The sequence below is a fragment of the Lepidochelys kempii genome, chromosome 2 (assembly GCF_965140265.1).
Source record: "Lepidochelys kempii isolate rLepKem1 chromosome 2, rLepKem1.hap2, whole genome shotgun sequence".
Lineage (NCBI taxonomy): Eukaryota > Metazoa > Chordata > Testudines > Cheloniidae > Lepidochelys > Lepidochelys kempii.
In genome coordinates this window covers 172,634,297-172,662,212 of record NC_133257.1, presented here as the reverse complement: position 1 = coordinate 172,662,212, position 27,916 = coordinate 172,634,297, and the positions used below count along the sequence as shown (strand labels likewise).

The window sequence follows — 27,916 nt, the reverse complement described above, 5'->3', positions numbered from 1 at the left end:
GCAAAGACCATTAAGAAAGAAGGGTCCTGTCAAATATAGGGGGTAATGAAGGAACAAAAAAATCAGCTGTCCATTTAATCAGGCTCTTTGATACGTGAGATACATGTGTTGTAGCCTTAGAAAAACAACGGGCGAGGGAAGAGATTGTAACATATTTAATTTATCATTCAGATTGATCCAAATATTCAGGTTTCGTTCAGATAGACAGGGGGGTTGGAGCTGATGCCAATTTGTCCACTTGAAGGAATCAGCATTATAAGTGAATGCCTTTCTAGAAATAACCAGCTAAAATGGCACAGAAGAAGGACAATATGTTAATTGCATCTTTTAAAGATTAAATTTAAATGATTTTAATAGAATCCAGACTTGTATTTCAAGCAATTAATGTGACAACCTACACATGTCCTCATAAAATACATAGCAGCTCCTCATTGCAGTGGGGCAACATTTCTTAACAGATCAAATACCCTGTCCATTCTCACATGTAATTTAACTGCAATTTTACATTAATCAGATGTAGGTACTGTACACACCACAAATTAAATAAGGTGCCCTGAGGGTTTAACTCAAACAGAGGAAAGCATAATCATCAAAAAATATTATAGAGAGACTGCAATTGTATAAGATCCCTTATGCTTTTTGAACAGCTCTTTGATATAAAACGTTCAGTGTTTTTTGTTCTTGTTTTTCTCTGTGTCAAGGTTCCTTCCCCACTCTGAACTCTAGGGTACAGATGTGGGAATCTGCATGAAAACCTCCTAAGCTTACTTTTACTAGCTTAGGTTAAAACTTCCCCAGGGTACAAACTATTTTACCTTTTGCCCTTGTACTTTATCGCTGCCACCACCAAACGTCTAACCAGTATATTACTGGGAAAGAGCCCATCTGGAAACATCTTCCCCCCCTTACACCCCCTTTCCTGGCAAAGGCTTGATAAAAATCCTCACCACTTTGCATAGGTGAACACTGACCCAAACCCTTAGATCTTAAGAACAATGAAAAAGCAATCAGATTCTTAAAAGAAGAATTTTAATAGAAGAAAAAGTAAAAAGAATCACCTCTGTAAAATCAGGATGGTAAATACCTTACAGGGTAATTAGATTCAAAACATAGAGAATCCCTCTAGGCAAAACCTTAAGTTACAAAAAGACACAAAAAACAGGAATCTACATTCCATTCAGCACAGCTTATTTTCTCAGCCATTTAAAGAAATCAGAATCTAACACATATCTAGCTAGATTACTTACTAAATTCTAAGACTCCATTCCTGTTCTGTCCCCGGCAAAAGCATCACACAGACAGAGAGAGAGAGGCTTTGTTTCTCCCTCCCTCCAGCTTTTGAAAGTATCTTGTCTCCTCATTGGTCATTTTGGTCAGGTGCCAGCGAGGTTATCCTAGCTTCTTAACCCCTTACAGGTGAAAGGGTTTTTCCTCTGGCCAGGAGGGATTTTAAAGTGTTTACCCTTCCCTTTATATTTATGACACTCTGAGATTTGTTTTGTTGTATTGTAAAACACTTTCACAATTCATAACTAAAAAAGGTGAAAAATGCACACTGAAGATGCTATCAGAATAAATGAATAAAAAGAATAGCTCAGAAGCCTTAGGCATTTGGTTGAAGAATTTCCAAAGGGGTTTAAATAAACCTTCTTTAACATAGATGGGGTGTTAAGGGGTAAATCTCCTAAACAAACAATGTAATTGTGTGTTTTTCTTGTAAATAATATAGTATCACCTTTTCCAAACTCTGAGGCTAAAACTATATTAAAATTGTATCTCTATTTAAATTTTTACCTTTCAAAGAAAGACTAAAGACAGTTTTTCAATTCAGTAAACTTTTTTATAACACCTACTAGTTCAGGAAGAGACTTTTTTCTGTCTTTCTCCAGGCAACAAGAATTTCAGTGTGACAAGGAATCAATAGTATATTGTCAATGAACTCACTGGTATTTATAAAAATAAGTTTATCGTGGCATCACTTAGAAATGATAAACCTAGCAGAATTCATTTCATTTCTGATTGCAGAGGTGCAATATTTTATCATCAGAATGTGTCCATGCTGGATGTAAATTTTCTAAAATGTTAGCCAGCTCTGAATGCTTAGGAAGGTACTGGGTCTGATATTCCACTGCCATTTACCTTACATAATTGTTTACACCATGCAAGGTGTGTGCTAGATGCTACTAACTCTGAACAGTAGCATTTTATACCCACTTTGCTCTGCCTTTATACAGGTGCAAATGACTACACAAGATGCAAGGTACTAGAAGATCAAACCAGTTTCTGTTTTGATTTTTGTACAGCCATACTGGCAAACTTAGTCATTTGGTCAAACGACACAAGCTTTCACTAATTTGTTCAAATGACCATTTCATTTGGAAATTTAATTCCCATTGATTTAGTCAATCTAATACATCAATGAGCACCGTCAAAAATTCTAGGGCTGTCAAGCGATCAAAAAAAATTTATTGCGTTTAATTGCATGATTAAAAAAATTAATCACACTGTTAATAATAGAATACCATTTATTTAAATATTTTTGGATGTTTTCTACATTTTCAAATATGTTGATATCAATTACAACACAGAATACAAAGTGTACAGTGCTCACTTTATATTTATTTTTATTACAAGTATTTGCACGTAAAAAAACAAAAGAAATAGTATTTTTCAATTCAACTAATGCAAGTACAGTAGTAGAATCTCTTTATCATGAAAGTTGAACTTACAGATGTAGAATTATGTACAAAAAATACTGCATTCAAAAATAAAACAATGTAAAATTTCAGAGACTGCAAGGCCACTCAGTCTTACTTCTTGTTCAGCCAATCGCTCAGACAAATAAGTTTGTTTGTATTTGCAGGAGATAATGCTGCCCACTTCTTGTTTACAATGTCACCTGAAAGTGAGAACAGGCATTCTCATGGCACTGTTGTTGCTGGCGTTGCAAGATATTTACGTGCCAGATGCACTAAAGATTCATATGTCCCTTCATGCTTCAGCCACCATTCCAGGGGACGTGTGTCAATGCTGATGGGTTCTCCTCAATAACAATCCAAAGCAGTGCGGACCGACACATGTTCATTTTCATTATCATTATCTGAGCCAGAGGCCACCAGCAAAAAGTTGATTTTCTTTTCTGTAGTTTCTGCATTGGAGTGTTGCTCTTTTAAGACTTCTGAAAGCATGTGCCACACCTCATCCCTCTCAGATTTTGGAAGGCACTTCAGATTCTTAAAACTTGGGTCAAGTGCTGTAGCTATCTTTAGAAATCTCACATTGATACCTTCTTTGCATTTTGTGAAATCTGCAGTGAAAGTGTTCTTAAAAAGAATATGTGCTGGATTATCATTTGAGACACGAAATATATGGCAGAAGGCGGGTAAAACAGAGTAGGGTACATACAATTCTCCCCCAAGGAGTTCAGTCACAAATTTAATTACTCTTTTCTTTTTAATGAGCGTCATGAGCATGAAAGCATATCCTCTGGAATGGTGGCCGAAGCATGAAGGCACATATGAATGTTTAGCATATCTGGCACATAAATACCTTACAGTGGAAATGCCTGTTCTCACTTTATGGTGACATTGTAATTAAGAAGCCAGCAGCATTATCTCCTGTAAATGTAAACAAACTTGTTTGTCTTAGTGACTGGCTGAACAAGAAGTAGGACTGAGAAGACTTGTAGGCTCTGAAGTTTTACATTGTTTTGTTTTTGAGTGCAATTATGTAAAAAAAAAATTGTAAGTTGCACTTTCATGACAAAGATTGCACTACAGTACTTTTATGAGGTGAATAGAAAAATACTATTTCTTTTGTTTATCATTTTATGGTGCAAATATTGGTAATAAAAATAATACACGCTTTGATTTAAATTACAACACAGAATACAATATATATGAAAATGTAGAAAAACATCCAAAATAGTTAATTAATTTCAATTGGTATTCTGTTGTTTACTAGTGCGATTAAAACTGTGATTAATCATGATTAATTTTTTTAATCACAATTAATTTTTGAGTTAATCCCCTGAGTTAACGGCGATTAATCAACAGCCCTACTATAAATGTAGCAGAAGCTAGGAGAAACAGACTGCAAAAGAAGAACTGTAAGTAGCAGGTGTGAGGATGAGCAGTGAAAAGCAGGACAGATGAGCATACAGAAAATCTGTGTGACCAAAGGATTGCAGTGCCTTTTTCCCCCCTATATGACGTACATTTGAAAACCACTTTCTCTGAGCTGCCAGTCCTGTGAACACCAGCCATCTGTAAGCATCTCTTCCTCTAGTGGTAGTCTCATCATAGCAAATATAATCAAGCAGAGAACTCTAGAATGGAATTTTTCAGCAGGTACACGCTAGAAGGATGGTGAAATAAGAGCTGAACCAGAAAGTGTTCTGGTGAAGAGAGAGACTGATCGATTCATAGATTTTAAGGCCAAAAGGGACCACTAAATCATCTAGTCTAACCTGCTTTATAACACAAGCTATGGATTTGGGGCAGGGGGGAGTAATATGACGGAGGTCTATAAAATCATGACTGGAGTGAAGAAAAATGATTAGGGAAGTGTTGTTTATCCTTTCACATAACACAAGAACTAGGGGTTACCTGATGAAATTAAGGAACAGCAGGTGTAAAACAAACAGAAGGAAGTATTTCTTCACACAATGTACAGTCAGCATATGGAACTCATTGCCATGAGATGTTGTGAAGGCCAAAAGTATACCTGTGTTCAAAAAAGAATTATATAAGTTCATGGATGATTGGTCCATCAGTGGCAATTAGCCAAGATCATCATGGATGCAACCCCATGCTTAGAGTGTCCCTAATCTTCCAACTGCCAGAAGCTGGGGATGAACAACCGGGGATGGATCACGAGAAATTGCCCTGTTCTGTTCTGTTCTTTCCCTCTGAAACATCTGGCAATGGCCACAGAAGACAGAATACTGGGCTAGATGGACTATTGGTCTGACCTAGTATGGCTATTCTAATAACTGTCACCCCAATGAATTTGGCCCCAAACCATTGTGGGTTTTTGGGGAGGGAGAGTCAACTCTAGCATGTAACTTTTCAGCAGGGACAAGCTAGAGGAATGGTGGGAGGGAGACTTGCTTTAAAAAAATCAGTTAATTGCTAGTCTTTTAGATGTCTAGGATAAACATGTGGCACCTTAGAGACTAACCAACTTATTTGAGCATAAGCTTTCGTGATGAAGTGAGCTGTAGCTCACGAAAGCTTATGCTCAAATAAATTGGTTAGTCTCTAAGGTGCCACAATTACTCCTTTTCTTTTTGCGAATACAGACTAACACGGCTGTTACTCTGAAACCTAGGATAAACATGTTCACCCATCCCTGTTAAAGTCCCAATACTATTTGTTTTTTAGTCAGAGATTCCTCTGACTGCTATATACACTAGGATGTGGAGTCAGAAATTTATTAAAACAGATAAATAATGTTGCTATCCTGTGAGAACCAATAGTAGAAGTTGCTTGTAGGAGTTACTAACATGCAGCCTGTGAGCAATTTTATCCATTCTTTAGGAAGTACATATTGATATACTTCATATTTTCTTAGGCCAGCAAACTGGCATACAGATTTACTCTCCAATATTTTATGTGAGGCCTGTGTTAAATTTGTTTTCGGGATATGTCAATGTAATCTATGGATGCTATACGTCTTTGGTGCTTCTTCCCCTTTCACACTCAACAAAAATCTTTTATGAGAAGTACAATGTTTTGAGATGTTTATTCTTTTCCCTCTCGAGTTACAAGGTAAAATATTAAAAATTTAAGACTAACCAGTATGAATTTTATTCCTGTATATTTATGCTTTAAAGTCACAGTTTAATATTTTCCTCCAATTAGTATGAATTTCCTTGTGTTTAAATACTATTATCACAGAGAAGAAACCTTTCAGGCTGCTACGCAGACCTTGATCTTCAACCATGATTAAAGCTGAGCTGTGCAAGTCTGGTTGTTATGGTTGAAATGTCTTCATCTCTTCCTACCCCACCTCTCTCTCTCTTTCTCCCTTTCTAGTTGCAATTATCTCTTTTAAAAAAGGCAGCTGCCTTCAACCAGAAGACTGAGAGCAAATGAGTCTCTTTAGAGACTTTTAAAGTAGAATCAGTGACTGAATACTAGATGGGGTTTCACAAAGGCACCCACTGGCAATGTCAAAAATGCCGTCTAGTGGCTGAGAATGAGATGAACACTCTGCGTAGCAGTTCTCAGTCTTATAGCCTTGCAGACAGCCCGCTTTCGGAAACAATTAAAGGAGTTGGAGACAGACAGTGTGCAGAGATATGAAGTGGTTTTTTCAGAGCAGCACAGTGGAGACAAAGCCACCCACTCTTCAAGGCAGGCTGCAATGCTTCCTGTATGCTAATGACTATATAGATTTGGTTCTAGTTTCTAATTTGCCCTAACCTTATATCCCAAACCCCCAGAAACTTGAAGACTTCACATCAGAGTAAAACATTTTTATTAATCTCTGTAGCCAAGTCCTGAGCAAACAAAGGCAAACTGATTGATCTGAGGGGCCAGGAGAGGTGGTCACTTCAAAAGAGGAAATAGTATTGCAGGTAGCTGAGAATGATGGATATTTCACTACCTAAACACCTGTATAATTCTCCTTCAGAACTTATCTCTTTCCATAAAAGGGGGTGGGGGGGGGACAAAAATAAGTAAGATTTTTGCAGCAAATTTTGTTTAAAAAAGCATTCATGATTATGAAAAATGCTTATTCATGCAATATCTTTTTTGGGATGTGGTACAAACCACAAAAATGACTGCAGTTTGATTCAGCCTTGCAAAAAGCACCATGAAAATGTACTAGCCTGGGCACAAAAAGTATTTGTTCTCCTTTTAGTCAGCTGATAGGTAATAATGATATTTTACGAGCCCATCAAAAGCAATTTCCCTGTCTGGGTGAGTAAAGTTTTGCAAGACTGGCTGGAAGTGAATTATGCACAACGTGAGAGGCACAACTATACTAGATCCCTTTATAGCCCTATGGTGCATAAGAATTCTCTTAAAAGGATGACACAGCTGCCAGAAGTTGCTTTCCATGGATTCTTTTATACCTAAAAAAAATGAAATAGACTGAAAACCCAGTTGTCTTTACATCTAGGTTAAATCCTCCTTTGTGAATACTATCAGTAGCAATCTATTTTCTGATAATTCTTTGAACTGGTTTTCTGCCACTATATAATAATTTTACTGTAAAAAGGGAGCCTAGATGAATCATAGCAGACAATTTGAGATCATGTTTCTCGTCAGAAGTGATCTATTCCTCATTAATCACTTTGCCCTCCTTAGTAATAAGTGTCAATCGTGTGCTTTGCTGAGCAACACCAGATGGAAAAGTCCTACCAAGTATAATAGAAATTTATAAAGTCTTTATACATTTTTGGACCATCCAATATAATTTAATCCGCCTAAGAATTCTGTAGGGTAATTTAAAAAACTCCTGGCCATCATTCATTACTACCATCTATAAATATATATTAGGTCTAGTTGAAAATTTGCCATCAAAACTTTTTTCCGTGGAAAATTAGGCTTTCAGTTAAACAATTTTTTGTGGAAACTCTCTTTCTTCTAAAAAAAATAATTTTTACTTGGAAAACTGAAACCCAGAAACAGCTATTTTTCTTTAATGAAAAGTTTGAATTCCCTGCTGAAAATGTCAACACAAACACTATTTTTTCCTTTATGTACAAATTTTCTATCAAAAAAAGAACTATTATTCAACCGGCTCTAATATTTATACAGTAATTTTGATGGAACCCGGTTAATTTTCTGTAGAACCAGATTTGTTTAATTTGTTTAAATTCCATAGGAATTTTCCATAATGGCCTCCTGAGAAGTGCTAAGCACTATCAGCTTCTATTGAAGTCAGGGGATTTGAATGCACTCAGGATTTTACAGGATGGGTCCCAAGGTGGCTTCCTGTGTAATAGGTATAAACAATCGTACTTTGAACCTCTGATGGATTTTCTCCCCTCTGGTATTTCAGCTGCTATTGAAGTGTCCTTTTCATTTGATGTTGGAAATGGCCCAGTGGAGATCATTGTCAGATCCCCCAACCCACTCAATGATGACCAATGGCATCGAGTCATCGCTGAGAGAAATGTCAAGCAGGCCAGTCTGCGGGTGGACCAACTGCCACAGGAGATACGGAAGGCGCCAACGGAAGGCCACACACGATTGGAACTGTATAGCCAGTTATATGTTGGTAAGTAGCAGAAGAAATAACAGGCCTCAATGGTTAGTTACTCCATTCCAGCCACATCACGTTGGTGGCAGTTACAGTAATATATCAGGTTTCTTTCCAGAAGCACTTAGTGATGGTAGGGTACAGATTGAAAAGCAATGTAGGTTACAGAAGGAAGGTGACCCAGTTCAGAGAAACAAGTACTGCTGTGGTACCCTAGTATCATTGCTCCTTCCTTATTTGTAGCTCAAGCCTCAGGCAGGCAAGCAGCCTTTTTCCAGATATTTTTTCCCAAAGGATCTCCCACCCAGCTATTCAGCCAGGAACTGAAAGAGGCCTGGGAACGCCATGCAGGGAAGGAAGCTTATGGTAGTACTGTTTAGCTGGTGTCTCTCTGATATGAATAGCAACTCCACCCTACAGAGATTTGATCTCCCGTCCCCCATTTACCGTATTCACCCTCCAGTCTGACACCCCATCACCCACCTTTTGCTTGTGAATTTTAATAGCCAGTTACACTGTACCATATAACAAATACACATTTCACTGTTTGCCTAGCCACTTTCAAATGTTGCTAGCCTTCACTGCATTTTGGGTACCAAAAGGCTGCCATTCCAGCAACGTTCATGCTTCTTTAGCTCTTGGGGCTCCACAATGCAGACATGGTGAGTTTCATGAGGTAGGACCAGGTTTGCATGAAATGATGAGCAAAGAAGCACTTCCCTACCTCTCTAAAAAAATTCTTTACCTCATTTCCTTACATCTTAGTGAAAGCTCAACAACAGAAGTAAATTAAAATGATGTACAGAACCTTCAATACCTTGGTAAATATGATCTTGTCAGTGGAGTGGAAATAGCCATGTGTGTCCCCGTTGTACAGTCATTATTCACAAGCTCGGTCTCTTCTTTAACATTTTTGGTATTGCTAAAGTTGATCTGAAATAAAAAGTCTGTTGCTGCATAAACGGAACTATAAATAGGCTTGGCAGAATTCAATTTTTATTTTCTTATCATTTCAACTGATCAGGTTTGTTTTAATCATTTTTTCAGATTTTTATCTATTTAAATTTTCACAGTTGTGGGCAGTTATGACGAGGGTCAGAATAAGCAGGAATTCAGACAATAATTAGGCAATAGACACTGAGATTCAAAAATGTCTGTCCTACGTGGTACATTACAAATCTTTAGAAGTGTTCATTGTTTGACTGTATTACCAAAATTGAATGTCTGTGATTGCACTAGATTTTCTCTCTGAATCATAACCATGGTCAAGTCTACTCGTGCCATAAATCTGAATTTCCCAATAGCATATTGAACGTGGGCCTGAACTACTGAGTTCTAACACTGGCTCTCTGTTAGCAACTTGCCATGTATGCTTGGGAAAGGCACTTAGGCCCACATTTTCAGATTTGATCGCTCTACTTCGGGCATGTAAAATCTATATCTAGACAACTAAATAAGTAGCCTGATTTTCAGAGATGATTGAGCATCTGTGCCTCCTATTGCAGTTTGAAAGTGTCGGCCTAAACCTCTCTCCCAACTTCCCAAACTTTGCTTTAAAAAATGTAAAATTATGTAAGAGATTATCATCATTATTATTACTATGTATTATCATCAACCTATAGGAAAATGTTGCAATCCAAAATGTATTCAAGCATAAAACCTATTATTACCCCAAACACGATCTTTAAAAATATATAAGAAAAAGAAGAAATTAAGTCTCCCAGTCAAGAGACTGAGGGCCAGATCCTCCGCTGATGAAACTACACCCCTTATGCCATCTGAGAATGGGGCTGAAAGCTTAGACTTACTGCAATTTGATTGCATAATGAAAAATGAATGAATATTTTAGGCTTTTAAAAGACATCCCAACCTACAATATGACCAGCTGTAGCTGGCAGCTCAGCGGGTTATTTGGTATACAGCAGCAATAATGCAGTTTAACTCTCGATTCATTATTTTTGCATTATCTCTCAGGTGCTGCAGGTGGACAGAGAGGATTTCTGGGTTGCATTCGCTCTTTAAGAATGAATGGGGTGACTCTGGACTTGGAGGAGAGAGCAAAGGTCACCCTGGGGGTGAAACCTGGTTGCTCTGGCCACTGCACCAGCTATGGAATGTACTGTGAGAACGGAGGTAAATGTGTCGAGAAATACAATGGCTACTCCTGTGACTGTTCCAAAACTGCATATGATGGACCATTTTGCATAAAAGGTAAATGTCTAAATGTGGAAGCCAAACCAACTAAGCAAAACAGAATCACAAATTAATTGTTCAAATGACAAGTGCATCCCTTAATATTCCTTACAAACCTATCACATTCACAGGGATCTGTTCTACCAGTTATATATGGTGGATTTACTGCACATCTCACATTAGTGGTAATGTGCATTTCCTATTTAAATCCAATAACACATGGAAGAAAAGAACTTCAGGATTGTCTGTACTCTTCTCAGCAGCGTCAGGTGTTATCCTGAGCTGCTGAGTAATAAATTCCTATTAACACATATAATGTTTTATTAGTTCAAACAAAAACTGAACTTTTCTAATACTCAGAGGGATTTAGGTACAGGGTATTGGTTGTAACTGTTACAGATCAAGGGGCCAGTGTTTGAATACAATCTTCCTCAAATTTTTGGTTGTCTGGATCCAGGAGTTTGGTTGAAGTTCCTCTGGGTTAGAGATTGAGTGTCCCAGGTTAAGGGGAGGTTTATAGTTACAGTAAAGCTGTAGGGCATTTTGATTGGGCACAATGACTAATAAAGCACTGATGATATATCCATTTCATTCATTTGAAATGGCTAAGATACTAATTAAATCCTGAAAACCGAGGTTTATAATGAATCACTTTCATATCAGAGGAATTTCCATTATGTTGAAATACCGACCAACCATTTAAAAAACAAACAACAAAAAAACCAAAAAAGTCCAAGACGCTGCAGGAAAATTGGGGATGAAGCTCCAAGTTTGTTTTTATTTTTGTTTGTGTATTCTGATTGGAAATGATAATGGCAAAACTAAATTCTTTTGCAACCCCCTGCTGAAGATTTGATCACATTTCCATGAGGTGCTAATCTCTCTGAATAGCCCTCTTTCACTATGTGTGTCTTATAAATATCTAAAATCATCCAATCTATTGCGTCTCCTAATTCTTTCTAGAAGCTGCATCGTGTGGCGCTAAGTCTGTGATTTCAGCTGAGATCATTTATTCGTTACTCTTCTCAATGGTTTTCATGATTCTAAGGAACCTTTGGTGTCATAAATTGCCTATCACAGTGTTCTGCCTTTAAATTACCCACCTTATCAGCAATCCTGCAGGCAAGTCTATTCACCAGTCATCACACTGCCCTTGAGCAGTTCATCATGTCCATAGGGGATAACTACTATCCTTTGACATTCAGTTTCCCAACTCCTTCACAACTACTCTTATTTTTTTTTTTTAAGGCAGGCCTCAGGCAGTAGAGTTTGTGCTTTCTATTCCCCTTCTCTTCAAGCCATGAATGAATGGAGATTACAGCAGAAAAGGCCAGCCCCAGGATCTCTTTATGCACTCCCTGGTTATGGGTTGAATTCCCTCCTCCCCAGTGCTTTACCCCATATCTATCCTCACTTTATTCTATCCTACACAACAAATCATGCATCTCGGCAGGAGTCAGACTAGATGGCCCTTGCAGTCCCCTTCTAACCCAATGGTTCTATCAGTCTATCATATTGTTACCCACTTTTTTAATCTGGCGGGTAGCCAAAATTCGGGATCTTGTGTGTTGTTTCCAATAAGAGGAGAAATTGATGATGGAGTCAAGTGTTTCTTTCAAGTGCAATCCTGTTTATTTACAAAGAATATATAGGTTTCAGAGTAACAGCCGTGTTAGTCTGTATTCGCAAAAAGAAAAGGAGTACTTGTGGCACCTTAGAAACTAACCAATTTATTTGAGCATAAGCTTTTGTGAGCTACAGCTCACTTCATCGGATGCAAACTGTGGAAAATACAGAATACAAAATACAAAATAATCAAGGGGGGGGGGAGAAAACCTGGATTTGTGCTGGAAATGGCCCACCTTGATTATCATACACATTGTAAGGAGAGTGATCACTTTAGATAAGCTATTACCAGCAGGAGAGTGGGGTGGGGGGAGAGAAAACCTTTTGTAGTGATAAACACCCATTTTTCATGGTCTGTGTGTATAAAAACATCTTCTGTATTTTCCACAGTATGCATCCGATGAAGTGAGCTGTAGCTCACGAAAGCTTATGCTCAAATAAATTGGTTAGTCTCTAAGGTGCCACAAGTACTCCTTTTCTTTTTTTAAAGAATATATAGAGTACTGTTTCCCTGAACAAAGCAGGAATCAAACAGCAGGAGACTGTTTCTTTGCTGACAGCTTCAACCCCCTTTCAGCCAACACTCGGTGCAAAATCTCTCTTCAAAGCTATGTCTGCACTGTGCAATGAGCTCAGGTGCCTGGTATCTGGATCTGAGCACATGGGTTAACATTCCCACAACAAAGTGCTACCCCCATTACTGTGTCCTCAGTTTCTTCACTTGTCCATGTGTGGCTGGGGGCATATCCTATCGCTCTGTATGCTGGGATGCTCCAGGATTCTATCCCAATCAATTCTGAGTGGTAGTGTGTATTTAGAACTAATCTAATAGAGAGACAGAGTTATCCCTAGAGTGTGTCCTTTTGAGACAAAACTGAAGTAATTTTAACAATGTCAGTGTTTCAAAGTTCATATGTATTGACTCAGAAAATAGTCACTGTCACATTCCAGTGAACTTACTTTTGAGGAAAAAGAAAAGGAGTACTTGTGGCACCTTAGAGACTAACGAATTTATTTGAGCATAAGCTTTCATGAGCTACAGCTCACTTCATCGGATGGATTTGTTAGTCTCTAAGATGCCAAAAGTGCTCCTTTTATTTTTGCGGATATAGACTAACATGGCTGCTACTCTGAAACCTTACTTTTTAGAGGTATTCTTTTTCCAACACTTGTCACATTTTTTCTGTTTCTTTTAAGGATGGGCCAACTGCAGAGTGACTGAAAACCAGCCCAAAGCTTCAGTCAAAACTAGAGCTAAACAAAATATTTTCTTCCTGACTTTAGACACAACATAAAATAGAAATGCCATAAGAGAAGTTATATGGTGCCTGTTACAATGGAGCTCCCTCCTTCTTGGTTTGTCCATAGGCACTACCATAACAAAAGCAAGAACAACAGAGTTATTGTTATTTTTCTTACCTTGGTATTTCTGACCTGACCAAAACCATGGAGTATTTGAAATAATATTTTATGTTTATACAGCTCTTTGGATCTTTGGATGTCAAATTATGTAAAAAAGTTAGAAGATATTTTTTCCATTTTATAGATGAGGGAATTGGGGAATACAGAGTTTAATGCAGAGGTCAATTTAAGGGCCTCTGATTTTGGGTGCCTCAACTTTTGGATGTTCAGTTTTAAATATCTAAGGCCTAATTTTCAGAGCTACCGCAGTTCCCATTTAATTCAGTTGGAGTTATGCATGCTCAGAACCTCAGAAAGTCAAGCTTTGGGTATCCAAAGGTGGGCACCCAAAATCAAAAGCAATTTTTTGAAAATGTAGACCTAAATGATTTGCTCAAGGTACACAGTGAGTGTGAGTGAGTCACTGACAAAGTTGGGAATAAAACCCAGAACTCCAGACTCTCTGTTCCCTGCTCTGGACACAGGATCTGGTTTAGGGAAATTTCCAGCAACTTTTATAGATCAACCTAGTTCCAATTGGCTGTGGATTTTGTAACTTGATCATCACCAATTTCCTTTTCTGTTAGTGCTGAAATCTGACTTATCTGTGTGGAAAATCCGGCATCTCTTCCCTCCAAACATAATTCAATATTTGTGACCTCACAATGGTTCTTCATAAAAGCAACCAGGTGGCATCAAAAGCAAACAGTTAAAGGATAATGTAGGCACAAAACAGATAGATTTGGAAATGTCTGATGAACAAGAGAACAGTAAAAATCCTGAAGCAATGCTGAAAATAAGGTCTCTAAAACACTTCAGTTTCAGCCCATTGAGTTTTACGTTGTAAATTTAACTTGCAGTATGCCTTGTAAATCCAGGGAAACACTGGAACATCTTGTAAATTTTGCTAAATTCCCCAGGTTTCAAATAAACTGGCTTCTACTTTTGTTTCTAATGACACCTCATGGAGTCTTCTACCATACGCTCCTTTTCCATGAAATAGGGCTTGGTTGTCACTGGATGCTAGGAGAAAATACAGAAATAGTACATGACAATGAAATAAGCTTTTGGCAGAATTATTTAATGTATTGCATAATCTTTGCTGGAGTGTAGTAGTGGCTCTTTTATACCTCGCAGCTATTCAGCCACATCTCACTACTGTCAAAATATTATACCTTAGTAACATTTTAAATATAGCTGGTTGAAAATACCAACATATGAAATTTTCACTACATTTTTCATAAACATTTTGAATTATGACCTCCCCCCTAAAAAAAAAAAAAAGGATGAAATATTCATGAAAATTTTCATGAAAAGTATATCCCTTTGATCAAGCAGCTCTAATTTTTAATGCTAGGGCTATTTTGAATATCACTGTATCATTTTTGCTTTTAAGTACATGTGTAGCTGAATCTTGTGATCTTTTGCTTAATTATTTTTTGCATGGATAAGCAAGTGACAATTGTACAAGTATTTTATAAATGATTTGACAGTCACATCAGGGCCTGACGTACCTTGTTGTTCTTAAAAAGCACCAGTTACACATTGTCATATGTTTTCTTTTTATGATATGTGAGTGGCTTTTATTGTACTGGCTATACAGACTGTAGAGACTGACAACACTGGCTAAAGCCAGATATATGGTTGTGCAAGGAAATTTGCTACTATCTGTTGCTATATCAATCCTTGCTCTCGCTTGGTCAGAAACCAACAGTCATGTGGCCTTATCACATGATTTTGTTATATGTGCAAATGGGATTTAGGATGAGACAACCAAGCTCATTTTCCCTTGTAACCTAAGCCAGGATTTGAGTTCAGTTCGCCAGAGATAACATGGTTAATGGTGCACCACTTAGTTATTTAAGGCTAGATTCTGCTACCCTTACACTGAGAATAACATCCTGTTCAAGTAGCCCCCCTGATTTAACACTGCATAGTACCTTTCTCCTCAAGTCATCCCACTGAAATACTGAGGACTCAGGATAAAGCAACTATACAGCATAAGTAAAGATTGGCAGAACCTTGCTGTCAAGGTTCCTTCCCCACTCTGAACTCTAGGATACAGACGTGGGGACCTGCATGAAAACCCCCTAAGCTTATTTTTACCAGCTTAGGTTAAAACTTCCCCAAGATACAAACTATTTTACCTTTTGCCCTTGGACTTTATCGCTGCCACCACCAAGTGTCTAACAAATATATAAGAGGGAAAGAGCCCGCTTGGAAACATCTTTCCCACCAAAATCCTCCCCAAACCCTACACCCCCTTTCCTGGGGAAGGCTTGAGAAAAATCATCACCAATTTGCATAGGTGAACACTGACCCAAACCCTTGGATCTTAAGAACAATGAAAAAGCAATCAGGTTCTTAAAAGAAGAATTTTAATTGAAGAAAAAAAGTAAAAGAATCACCTCTGTAAAATCAGGATTGTAAATACCTTACAGGGTAATCAGATTCAAAACATAGAGAATCCCTCTAGGCAAAACCTTAAGTTACAAAAAGACACAAAAACAGAAATCTACATTCCATTCAGCACAGCTTATTTTATCAGCCATTTAAACAAAACAGAATCTAACGCATATCTAGCTAGATTACTTACTAAGGTCTAAGACTCCGTTCCTTTTCTGTTCCCGGCAAAAGCATCACATAGACAGAGAGAGACTTTGTTTCTCCCCCCTCCAGCTTTGAAAGTATTTTGTCTCCTCATTGGTCATTTTGGACAGGTGCCAGCGAGGTTATCCTAGCTTCTTAACCCTTTACAGGTGAAAGGGTTTTTCCTCTGGCCAGGAGGGATTTAAAGGTGTTTACCCTTCCCTTTATATTTATGACACTTGCCCCCATAGCTTTTAAACTATGATAACAAACTTCTTTATGGTATGTATGATAGATCTGGTCAGGCTCCCCCAGTCAACAGCTCACCAGATTGTTGTGAGGGGATCCAGACACTAGATCCTGGGTGTTTTAAGCCTCCAGAGTCTGAACAGAGCCCAGGTGCTGTCACTGTTTTGGGGTCCCTAAACACACTCTCGGAGCAGATCTTCTATCTGTCACCCCTTCCCAAGAGCATGCAGCACAGCATCCTGGACATAATTCTGACGCCTCTGGCTTCCCTTGTAACTTAAATACATGTCTCCCAGAACACCACCCAAAGGTGTAAGTTCTCTGGTTTACCTCTTCAAAGGGCCACATGGCAAGTGCAGCATATAACACAGACACAATATATAGAAATCTAACACATTATTGCTCTTTATTTAATCACAGGAGAAATACACAGATCTATACAAAAACAGATAAACCTAAACTCATTTCCCTGACTTAGTCTCCTCATCACTCCAGAGCATTCTTTGGGCTGGGGTTAGGGTCCTCTGTAGGATCCAGGATCCTTCCCCTGCAGCTGCATGACTTTTCTTCCTAAACTTGAAGCTTCTCTCCCTAGATGAGCTTGCTTCCTCTGTCCTCTTCCCTTTTTTTGACCAAATTTCCTCTGTGTGTCTCTGTCTTTTCTCTGTAAGTCCAAACCCCTACCTCTTCCCCTTGTTTGGGAATTTTCCATTCTGCCAGTGCCAGCCCCCTGCAGAGAGAAAGAACTGTTTTCCCTTAGGATGCAATTACTCTTTTGTGCTCCCCAGGTAAGACCTATTCAGGTGCTGACAGTTCTTTCACGATTGTGCTTGGTCTAGTAGAGACATGCTTTCCAGCTTGTAAGTCATGGTGATTACACAGATCCAGAGGCATTCCACGATACAACAATTTTATTATAATATCAATCAGAATTCACAAGACAGATCCCCCAAACCATCACAGTATGTTTTTCAACATGTGCTGTGGGTCCTACCCACTCTCGCATGCCAGGTTTTTCAGTTTGGCTGTACTTGGGGAATGGTAACAGAAGGAGTGATACGAAAAGTCTAAGCAAATAAAATGGCATTGACATAGAAGGTCAGCATATAACTAGCAAATGCTTCTCAGGGTAAATACAGGCCATGCACTGTGGGGGAGATATTTATTGAGGAGATTCATGCTTAGAATTATTGATTGATGACTGGTAAGAAATTGCATTGTCTCCAGTCTGATCAGTGGCAGTTCACACATCTGATTGACATTTCAGGTGCCTGAATATTACCGTCCCCTTACAAGGACAAATCTGTCAGAATGCTGTTTGCCATCTATTTTTATATTGTTGTTGGTTTTTGTGGGTCTGTAATCAGCTCCATTTGTTCTTTCGCTGACCTGAGAAAGATTGTTACAAGGAGCAGCCAAAATGCGTCTGCAATCCTACAGATTGCTTTCTGACCTTATTCTGTCCTTTGTTTCAGAACCTTTTTCTTCACAGTGGTCCTCCCATCACCATAACAGCATTTCTGAGAGTTGGATTTGAGTTAAATTTTTGCATTTATAACTGGTGTATCGTTAAAACAACTGAGGGCAAAATTGTGGAATCAGTATCTAGCACAAGTGTTGTGTCATGCTCTGGAGATCTCCCAACAGGCTAACTGGAGGAAGAAATTCCCCCACCCCTCTCTTCCCCCAGCATTGAAATGGGAGGGACCCAGGGTGAGAAATGGAAATTGCCCAACACTGCAATCATTTCCCATTCCAGGCAGTGCTATGCCCTGTGTTACACAGAAAGTCAGATTAGAACAGAACAATGGTCCCTTCTAACTTTATAACCTATTTAAGTGACAGTGGAACCATTCCACAGCTGATGACTTAGCTCACACGCCTCCGTGTATGTTGGAAGTGTAAATGCAATCCTGTCCTTTTCTGTGCACAGTTGCCTAATATGCACACATAAATATGGGATTTAAGGACACAATGGGTGCACACAGATGCTTTTATGGTGAAACTTAAATGACTAGTATGAACAATCATAATCCTTATGCCACTCCCTATACCCACCCATAATAGACTATAGCACAAAACTCCTTTCCTTCCTGTGGATTAGCCTTTATATTTAAGTAGAGTCCAAAAGCAGGACTGCACTTACAACATTAAAAGGCTTTTCTGAGTCAGATTTGCTGGCTCTCCCTGTAGCTCTTTCTGATGCCAAGAGGAACTCAGCCTTTTATAACACTGGGTTGGTGTTAACACTATTGTCTGGCTGTTAGGCTGAGTCAGAAAAACAGCTCTTCAGCTTCTGACAGAATCTTACAGTCTGACACTTGGTCAGATCCAAATTCTGCCCCATTTACACACATGCAACTCCATTTACTTAAAAATGCCTGAATGTTTTTGCTGTAAATATATTTTTTTAAAGTAAGTGACATTTTAATTCTTATTACTCATTGAATTGAAGACCTTGTGAGCTAAAATAAATACTGCATCTATTATATTCAGTATGGCCTTGGTCTTTCAAACATAACTGTATAAGGACTTTTCTCTGGATTATGAATCCTTGGCCTTGATCATGCAAATCTGGGCTCTGCATAGGGGCAGATGTCTGCCCGCATAAATCAGATTGCAGGGTCCAGTTGGTTTGTACAGAAAGGTAACTAATAATGCATTCATATTAACTGAACAGATATATTTGTGAAAAATATTATACATTCCGTGAAGAGGTTCTAACCAAGTATATCTCTGTGTCTTGCATGTACTCTCTTACTGAGAATGCAGTATCTGCTGCTTTGAAAATTACATTTCTCATAAAGTCATAGAATTTCTTTATTGGAAAAATATTTTCTTTGATTTTTAATCCAAAAAAATCGTCTCCCCTTCCTCACTCACGTTACTCAAAGAGATATTTCAATCAGAATACAAAGCAAAGTAGTGGGATAAAGCTTTCCAGTCTACCATTGGTCATAATATATTTCTAATAAAGAGCAGAGTTTTATTTATCTGTATACAGGAAACAAATAAATAAGGGATAACTTCAAAAATCCTGACAGTTGTGGGTCAGAAAGCATGATAAATTTCAACTTCTCTGTCAGCCAATTACAATAGGACTGCCCTGGTGCTATTATCCACTGAATTCAATTTTTTTACTGGAGATGAATGGAGCCCCTACAGCAAGCTTTTTAGCTGCTGTGAATGAGGATCCATATGAAGGCAGAGCAGATTCAAATTTCTCACGCTGGGTTCATAGAATCCCACAGTTGGAAGGGACCTCAGGAGGTCATCTAGTCCAACCCCCTGCTCAAAGCAGGACCAATCCCCAATTTTTGCCCCAGATCCCAAATGGCCCCCTCAAGGATTGAACTCACAACCCTGGGTTTAGCTGGCCAACGCTCAAACCACTGAGCTATCCCTCCCCCCTGTATGCTGTATCCATATGTTATACTTTTATGGCCCCCATTACCTCGTATCCAAGCACCTCACAATCTTTTAGTCTGTATTTTGTCCTCTGACCACCCCTGTGAGGTAAGGAAGTATTATTAACCCCAGTTTACAGATGGGGAAATGAGGCAGAGACTAAGGGCTTGTCTTCACTGTAACAGTAAACTCAAGTTAATACACTGGAATTTCTGCACTCAAGCAAGCCTAGTTCAAGGGAGAGCAGCCACACTGCAAAACAACACTGTAATTACACAGAGCAATATGATTAGCAGCACAGAGTGATTCAATTAGCTACTGCTGAGTAGTTGTAACTAGAGCTGTTGCATCCTCACTGCACCTCTCGCTCAAACATCAGCATCACTCGCACCTTGACCCACCCCCTCTGATAAGCCAGCTAGCTTGAGTTTAATGCCCAGCTTAACTTAAACTAGGTGTTTTTTGTGAGTGGACAGGAGTCGAGTTAAGGGTAACACTAGAGTTTATAACGGGAACTAACTGTGCTGTAAAAACACACTCTTCGTGACTTGGCCATAGGCACACTAGAAGCCTATGGCAAAGCAGAGAATTAAACCCATATCTTCCAAGCCTCATTCTAGTACCCTAACCACTGGGCCATCATCCCATGGAATGATGGAGATTGCAGAAAGCCACTGCAAATATTTTTGGAATTGCTCTTGCAACACTGGAAAACATCCTCTGATGTTACTTCTGGGAGCATCTCCACATAGACCCACTGCTACCTCACAGGAACATGCAAAAAACATTTTCTTCAGGAACAGGTCTTCTGATGTATATTTTATGCAGCTTTCTTCTTCGCCTGTCTTTTTTTCCCCCCTACTTGGGATATTTTCATATAAATAAACAGCGGGAATCTCCACTCCAGTTGGATGCAGTGAAGGGGAGCAAGCTCCATGATCCTGGGTCAACCAGACTCAGCATAAGTGAGAGCTTCTAAGGAGCAGTTCTAATTTATTCCCCAATGTAATGTCCCTCTGTGGCTGCTGCACAACACCCTCCAGCCTTCCTCTGGCCTACCCCCTTCCCTCTATGCATAGCGAAGTAGAACAAAAGTTCTGAATTGTTTTGGTGCATTTGTGCAAAATGGAATTCTAATTATAGACACCCTTCTCTTACAGTGTGGAATAAAATGACTTCATCGGGAGCCTGATCCAAAGCCCATTGAATCAATGAGAATCTTACCGTAGATTTCAATGGGCTTTGGTCAGGCTGCATAAAAGGTATCACCGCATGTTATTTTTCCAGCTTTGCCTTCTCTGCCTTGAGCACCAATCTATTTAATTGGGGGGGAGGGGGGGGAGGGGAAGAGACATTTAATGAGTTTGTATTGTTAATTGGAATAAATAATTGCTGTATTTCTCCATTTGACTCCACCACCAGAATGCTCAAAAATGTACAGTGATGACAGCCAAAGAACACATGTTGGGAATTGTTCTAGAAAAAGCTTTAAATCCCCACTTCTTGTCTGCACAAACTAAACTCACAGCAGGACTGAGAGCAGAATAAACCCTAAGTACACCGAGCAGTTAACTGAAAATCGTTACTGTCTTCAAAAGTCTCAGTGAAATGGCTCTCCCAGATCAAGAAAAACAGTGAGACTCTTACCTTTACTATCCTTTGGCCAGCAGGTATCTCAACAGTCTAGGGCAAGTCTACTCGACCACACTACACCAGCACACATGCATCAATGCCACTGCGCCACTGTAGCGTGTCTGGTGAAGACGCGCTATGCCAACAGAAGAGCATTCTTCCATCGCCATAATTACTCCATCCCCACAAGAGGTGGAAGCTATGTCAGCGGGAGAGCGTCTCCCACTGACTTAGCGCCGTTGTGGACACTGCTTTAAGTCGATGTAACTTACGTTGCTCAGGGGAGTGTCATTTTCACACCCTAAAGCGACATAAGTTATATCAACTTAAGCGGTAGTGTAGACCAGTCCTACAGTCTTTGTGACCACGGTCTGGCAGTAGTTGCAATTTCTGGTGCTGTCTAGCACTTCTGGTAGTACAAGCCCTTCCTGACATACTTCCTGTAGGTAGTTCATACTCTGTACTGATGGAGAGGGGACAGAGTTGAGAAACATAAAAAAGGACGATTGACAAGGAAAGAGGCTTTGTTAGGTCACTTAAAAATCTGTGCACGAGCCATAAGGCAAAGCCCTTAAAGGATGGATATTTAGTGGTGTATGCCCTTGGTTGGAAACATCGTCATGAGATGTCTTGCTCTAATAATCCAATCAAGTAAAAAAAGGGGGTTGAATATCTGATAATTGGCAGGCAGTGTAAAAGAATAATTATACTTATGTACCTGTGGGCAGGAAAAAGCTTGCAGCCTCAGCACTGGACATGGCTTCCAGCTATAAGCCTGTATTTCAGCTGAGGTTTCTGAAGTAGAGAGACAAACATCCATTGTTGCTGCAATTTTTCATGTGTCCTTCTGTGGTGCAGATAGCATAATGTTCATTGTCATGATGTAGTCCCACAACCATTGTAAAGATCTGTCCCAGTTGAAGTTATGGAGTTTTAGCATTGGCTTACATAGGGCTAGGATTTCATCCTTAATGCACAATTATACCACATCACCAGAAACAAGCCCCTTAACAACATAGCTGTCATGCTAATCAGCAGAAAACATATGAGGCTTTATTAAGACACACTAAGCCCACAGAAGTAACCAGAATTCTTTTGGATAGGGGAAGGAGATCACAACCCAGTTTGGAACTCATTTGGAAGTCCATCAGATGACAGTGATGCCTGTCCTAGTGCCAGTGCCATAGAGAGATCCTGTCTTTAAGTGCACTACATCTCAGTAACTATATGAAAATGGCATTTTTTACTCAACAGATCTGCTTCTTGTATTCATGCAGAGTCCTATCTGCTTATCTGAGTGGTTACAGTAAGTTTACCCAATTTTTTTACTGCTGTTAACAGCACAGAGGCAACTCAGCTCTTGCAGAAGGATCTGGGTTCTGTAGCGTTTTTGTGCATCACTGACAGAATTGTGTATGAAGTTCTGTTCTCTACACCTGACCTGTAAAAACCCATTGATGGCAATGGCCTTTTACAGTTGTCATTAAGATCACACTTTGAAGACAGTCAGGTTGCGGGTATAACTGAGGGTAGCATTTGACCTGCGGAATCTTAATTACTTGTGATGATGCATGAGAAGGAAAGAGAAGTCAGTGGAGTTTCACTGATGTAAAACCAGTAGGAGAGAAGAATCAGTCTGCAACATTAGAGTGGAAATCTCATGACAACTTGCTTTCTTTTGAGATTTATGGTAATTCCTGCCTGTGGTCCAGGTGGAAATAGCACAAGAACAGCTTTTATCAAAATTTTCAACACCTCTGGGTCTGATTGGAACTGGATTGTGCCAAAATGAAAATAATCGGTTGAGAGTGAGGGTAGGGAGTTGGTGGAACTATTTTGAACCTCAGAATAAGTTTGTCAGTTCTAAATCTATCTGTGTTTTGCATGGAGGTTTTGTTTCATCCCTTTTTTAAATGGGAGAGTAGATTTGCAAAAGGTATATGGTTCATATTGAGAGTATACTTCTGGCTTGGTAAAATTGCTTCTGTTGTTTCACAAATCCTATCTAGTGCTTTTCCAGACAGCTAATCCAAACTTCTTTTATTTATGTTTTTGCTATGACTGTCAACAGAGCGTGACTGCACTGCATATTGGTTTGGAAATATGTGCCACTAGCCAAAGAAAACTGATCTACTACTGCCATGATCTCTTCCTTGAAGCTTTTGTTTCGAAAGGACAGTGTACACAGTAACCCTTTACCATATTTTGTCTCCTGGATCTCTTCTTTTCAGATATCTCATCTAACATGTTCCAAAAGAGGGCAACAGTGGGTAGATGGAATCTCCTCTACACCTCATCAACAAGGAGTTGTCTTTTACTTTAATCACTATTTTTCCTAAACAAAAAATGTCATTCCCTATTTAGGTGCAGATTCAGGAAAATATCCATTCAGACAATAGTGCGTTACACTCATTCTTAAATGTTTTCCATGGATCAGAGACTTAGATACCTCCTATTTAAAAAAACCCTCAATGTGATCAGTGTTTGGTGTTCTCCCGGTAGATAATTTCCTCGTTGATCAGCAATCAGTATTTCAAAGTCATAACTGAGTACAATTTAGAAAAAATGATCTGCCTTTGGATTTTGATATTTTAACAGAAAAATAATGGGCCCACTTCTGAGCACCCTCACCTACCTTTGTAGTCAATCAGTACATCCCTATTCAGCAAAGCCCTTAAAGGATGGCTATTTAGTTGTGTGCTTAAATCCCGTTGACTTTAGCATGTGTTTAAATGCTTTGCTGAACTGGAACCTGAGCTCAGGGCACTCAGCACCTTGCAGGATCAAGCCCAAAATGTATAAATTGCTACAAAAGTCCTGATCTATCCAGAGTAAACTGTATCCCGAAGATTCTTAAAGGCAAATGTGAGGCAGATTTTAGGGTATGCTGCAATATATGGTACATTTATAATTATTCAGCTATTCTGGTAATTATTTATGTGTCCTTACCTGAAGTTACTTTCAAGAACATTCCATTTATTTTGCAGGTTTTAGACTGTAATATAGGCAAGGTTAGTCTCAGAAATGTCACATGAACCATGAAAGATTTTTTTGTTTGTTTTTTGCATGCTGGTTCAGCCCACATTGGTGAGAAGGTGGGCAGGGGAGAGCTGGTATTCCCAGCCAGGGAGCCCCATTGTGCTAGGCACTGGCAGAGATGTAGTAAAAGTCTATCCCTGCCCCAGAGACCTTGCTGTCTAAAAGATAAGACATAAGAAGCAGGTAAAGCAAACAGACTGGGAGGGAAAAGGAAAAAACAGTTTTACAGATGAGCTGTGTGCACAATTAATAGATGTAAAAAGCCAAACAATAGCAGTAATATTGGCTCACCACCTGCCAACTAATATGTTTTTTTCTAAGCAAGATGAGTTATAAGGATGGATTTCAAGGATAATAAGGTAGCAGCCATGTGGGTTTTTGCAGGGAGCCTTAAATTGACACCAGGGTAACTGAGAGCAGATTTTCGCCCTGTACATACATGTATCATTTCACCCACGACTGAAAAAACAACCACACATGCAAGTAGCCTTTCTGCATCAGCATCATCTAGACAATGATGTAACACAGAACTATCATTCAGTTATTTGTTAACATTTACATAAGACACTATTTTGGGGCAAATCCTGCAGACATTTACTACTGTACATAGTACTTAATACTATAAGCAGTCCCACTATTTTCAATACTACTAACTCACAGGAGTAAGCACTAAACTTGATGGTAGGTGTTTGCACAATAGTCCTCTTAATTATTAATCCAAACGAGCATAAAAATTGGGTCTAGTGAAAAACAAAGATGTTAAACTAAATTGCCTTTCCCATAACTATCTGGAGGTGATTTAAAATTTCTCCTAAGAAATGACAGCTCTAAATCTATCACAGTGGCTCTACATCATTTCTAGGACTGTGAGATCACAGCTTGGACAATTGTTTTATGTGGCTGCAGTGTCACTTCTCAATATAATATATCAATTCTTGGAAAATCGTTATAAAGTAACAGGAAGACAAATCTTTTCTAGTGCTTAGCAAGACACTGGAAAGGGGCATCAATGAAATCTCTGGTAATGTAACCCCTTTCTTACATCTTAGCTACCTTGCCTTTCGCTAAGGGCACATTCCTACCCTCCAATACCAGGCAAATATTACTGCATATTTTGTAAAATCAGTATTTGGTTACACTTCTGTTTTGCTACTAGTATTTGCTTATAATTGTGTAAAGGACATTGAGATACTTCAAATATGGAAGGAGCTATATAAAATGAAATTCTATTTAAATAGTATAGTATATTGACATTTTAGCAGTTTCGATGGTAATCTGATGTCTCTTTATATAAAGCATACATGTATAAATAGTATATAAAGGGTTAATAAATGATAGTTGTTTTAATAAATGGCTTTCAACTCATATTTTATAGAGTTCAATAGTCAGTAATGTTGCTGATAAGCTTGGCTTATAGCCATATTTAACACATATTACAAATGTCTATAACATACTTATAATATCTATTACCCTTTATAAACTATTTATACATGGCTCTGTGATAGGTTGTTCTGAGTCAGGAGCAGACTCACCATGCTATCATCAAAACCCCACCAATATAGGTTAATTGAGACCTAATTGGAAGGTCAATCAACTGAGTAGAACTACAGCTGAGGGACTAATTAGAAGGAGAAGAAACCCCAGTAGCTGGATGCATATAAATTGGGAAGATGGCAGCCTTGGAGTGGAGTGCCAGAAGCAGGCAGGATGTCTGTGTGCTCTCTTCCCTTCCTCGGAAGCGAGTGGGGACACTGGCTAGGGCTTGTAAATAGCACTATAGGCAGAGGCCTGCTGGAACAACAAAATAAAACAGGCTAGTAGTAAAGGAGACCTGAAGTAGTGTGGTCTGTAATTAAGGCCTGAAAGGACTCTCAGACCACCCTGTGACAGTGTCCTTAACATAAAGTATGGCCCATGTTTTTGTTAATAAAACTCTGGAAAGAAATTGCTTTTTTTCAATGTTACCTTGAATACTGAAGCCTGTACAACAGCTCAGTATTATTAGGCAAGCTACAGTTTTAAGTAACTATCCCGGGTATCACTCTATATACTGCATATGGCTATGTTTCTCTACAAGCCGTAGGCAATTGTTTTTTCATTCCCTTGAGTATTTTCTGAAGTCAGCCTTCACTGTATTCTGTAACAATGTTAGTCTTGGATTATGTGTTTTAAGTATGAAATAGGTGGGAGTGTACTATTAAATATATCAGACGTGGTTGAGAATTTTCCATTTCTTTCGATGGAAAATATGGGGAAAATGTCTATTTTCCCACCAAAAAAAATGGTCTTTTGGGAAAATTAAAATGAAAAGGTTCCGTTTCAGGTCAATTAAACAATGTTTGTCTGCCTGAGCCATCTTGATGCCTCAGTCTGAATGCCTCATGCCCACATTCTCTTCTATGGACCAGGCTCCCTAGCCACTCTATCTCCCATGATACACTGTGGTACTGGGGCCCCCACAATGTATGGCAGCAGCTCTGCCAGAGAGAAAGAGTGCAGTGGGAGATACAGCCCAACCAACCGATAGGGGGAAATGCGGGTGTGACAGCGTTCAATTGGTCCACCGAGCCGCTGCGGGGCCGTGGGGAGCTACTGGCTCAGTGGCAGGCCTTGGTCACACCTTTCTGTCACTAGGGAATTAGCGGAGAGAGGTGCGCCAGCCAGCGTCAGTGGCGTGCCCTTCAGGCAGGTGGGGCGCCGGCTCGAGTCAGTGGCGTTGTCGGGATTCTGCTACCCAAGGCGGGTTGGCCAGGGTAGGGGAACGCAGGCCCACCCAATTCCATTGCGTTCCAGCCCAGGGCCCTTACAGTGGCCGGAGGAGAGGGTCCCGCCGCTGGGTCAGCGGGGAGCCATCCGCAAGCAACACGCTGACCAAATAGACCCACCGCACTGTGCTGTTCTGCCCCTGGGCTACTTCCTACCCGGTCTCTCGAGTGGGTCCCTCTGGTCCCTCCAGCTCATCAGGGTATTCAGCTGCTGGCAGCTTCAGCTCCCCCTCTGCGTCAGGCTCACACTGGCCCGGCTTACTGCCTGGCTCCTCCAGTTCCTCCACGTACTTGGCGGCTGGTAGCCCCAGTCCTTCCTCCAGGTCAGGTTTCTCCTGGCCCAGGGCCTCCCCTGGCTTGGCAGCAGGGTCTGAAGGGAACAGCCAGCAGTCTGTGTCTGTCTCCCTCCCTGGTGCTGCCCTGACTGGGCTAAGGGTCCCACCCTTTGTACTTCCTGTTCCACTCCTCCCCTTCTGGGGGTTGGAGTAAGCTTGGTCTGGCCCTGCACACTCAGGCTGAGAGAGTGACTCTTTACCCTCTGGTTTGAAGGGAAGCCACCCTGGCTCCCTACAGGGGGTATGCAGCATCCAAATGACAACTCTCATGAGGCATCATGACTTTTCAAGTGCATGCAAATTAATGTCAAACTGCCTCAATATGAAACGTTTTGACATTTTACCAATCAAATTTTGGGATTTTTATTCCATGAAACGTTTTGATATTTCAACTTTTCATTTTGTTTCAAGACAAAAACAAATGTTGAAATATCCTCTGAATTTCCTGAGTAGCAACTACAC

General features: G+C 39.6%; 1 protein-coding gene across 14 annotated transcripts in view; it reads left to right on the top strand.

The window, feature by feature from the left end:
* Window positions 1-27,916, top strand: part of CNTNAP2 (contactin associated protein 2) — a 1,665,145-nt gene that overhangs the window by 1,521,278 nt on the left and 115,951 nt on the right. For all 14 annotated transcript variants that reach the window (XM_073332778.1, XM_073332790.1, XM_073332779.1 and 11 more), the window contains exons 17-18: window positions 8,017-8,235; window positions 10,192-10,428. In XM_073332778.1, the coding sequence (XP_073188879.1) occupies window positions 8,017-8,235; window positions 10,192-10,428 (456 nt within the window). The remainder of the gene's footprint in view (window positions 1-8,016; window positions 8,236-10,191; window positions 10,429-27,916) is intronic.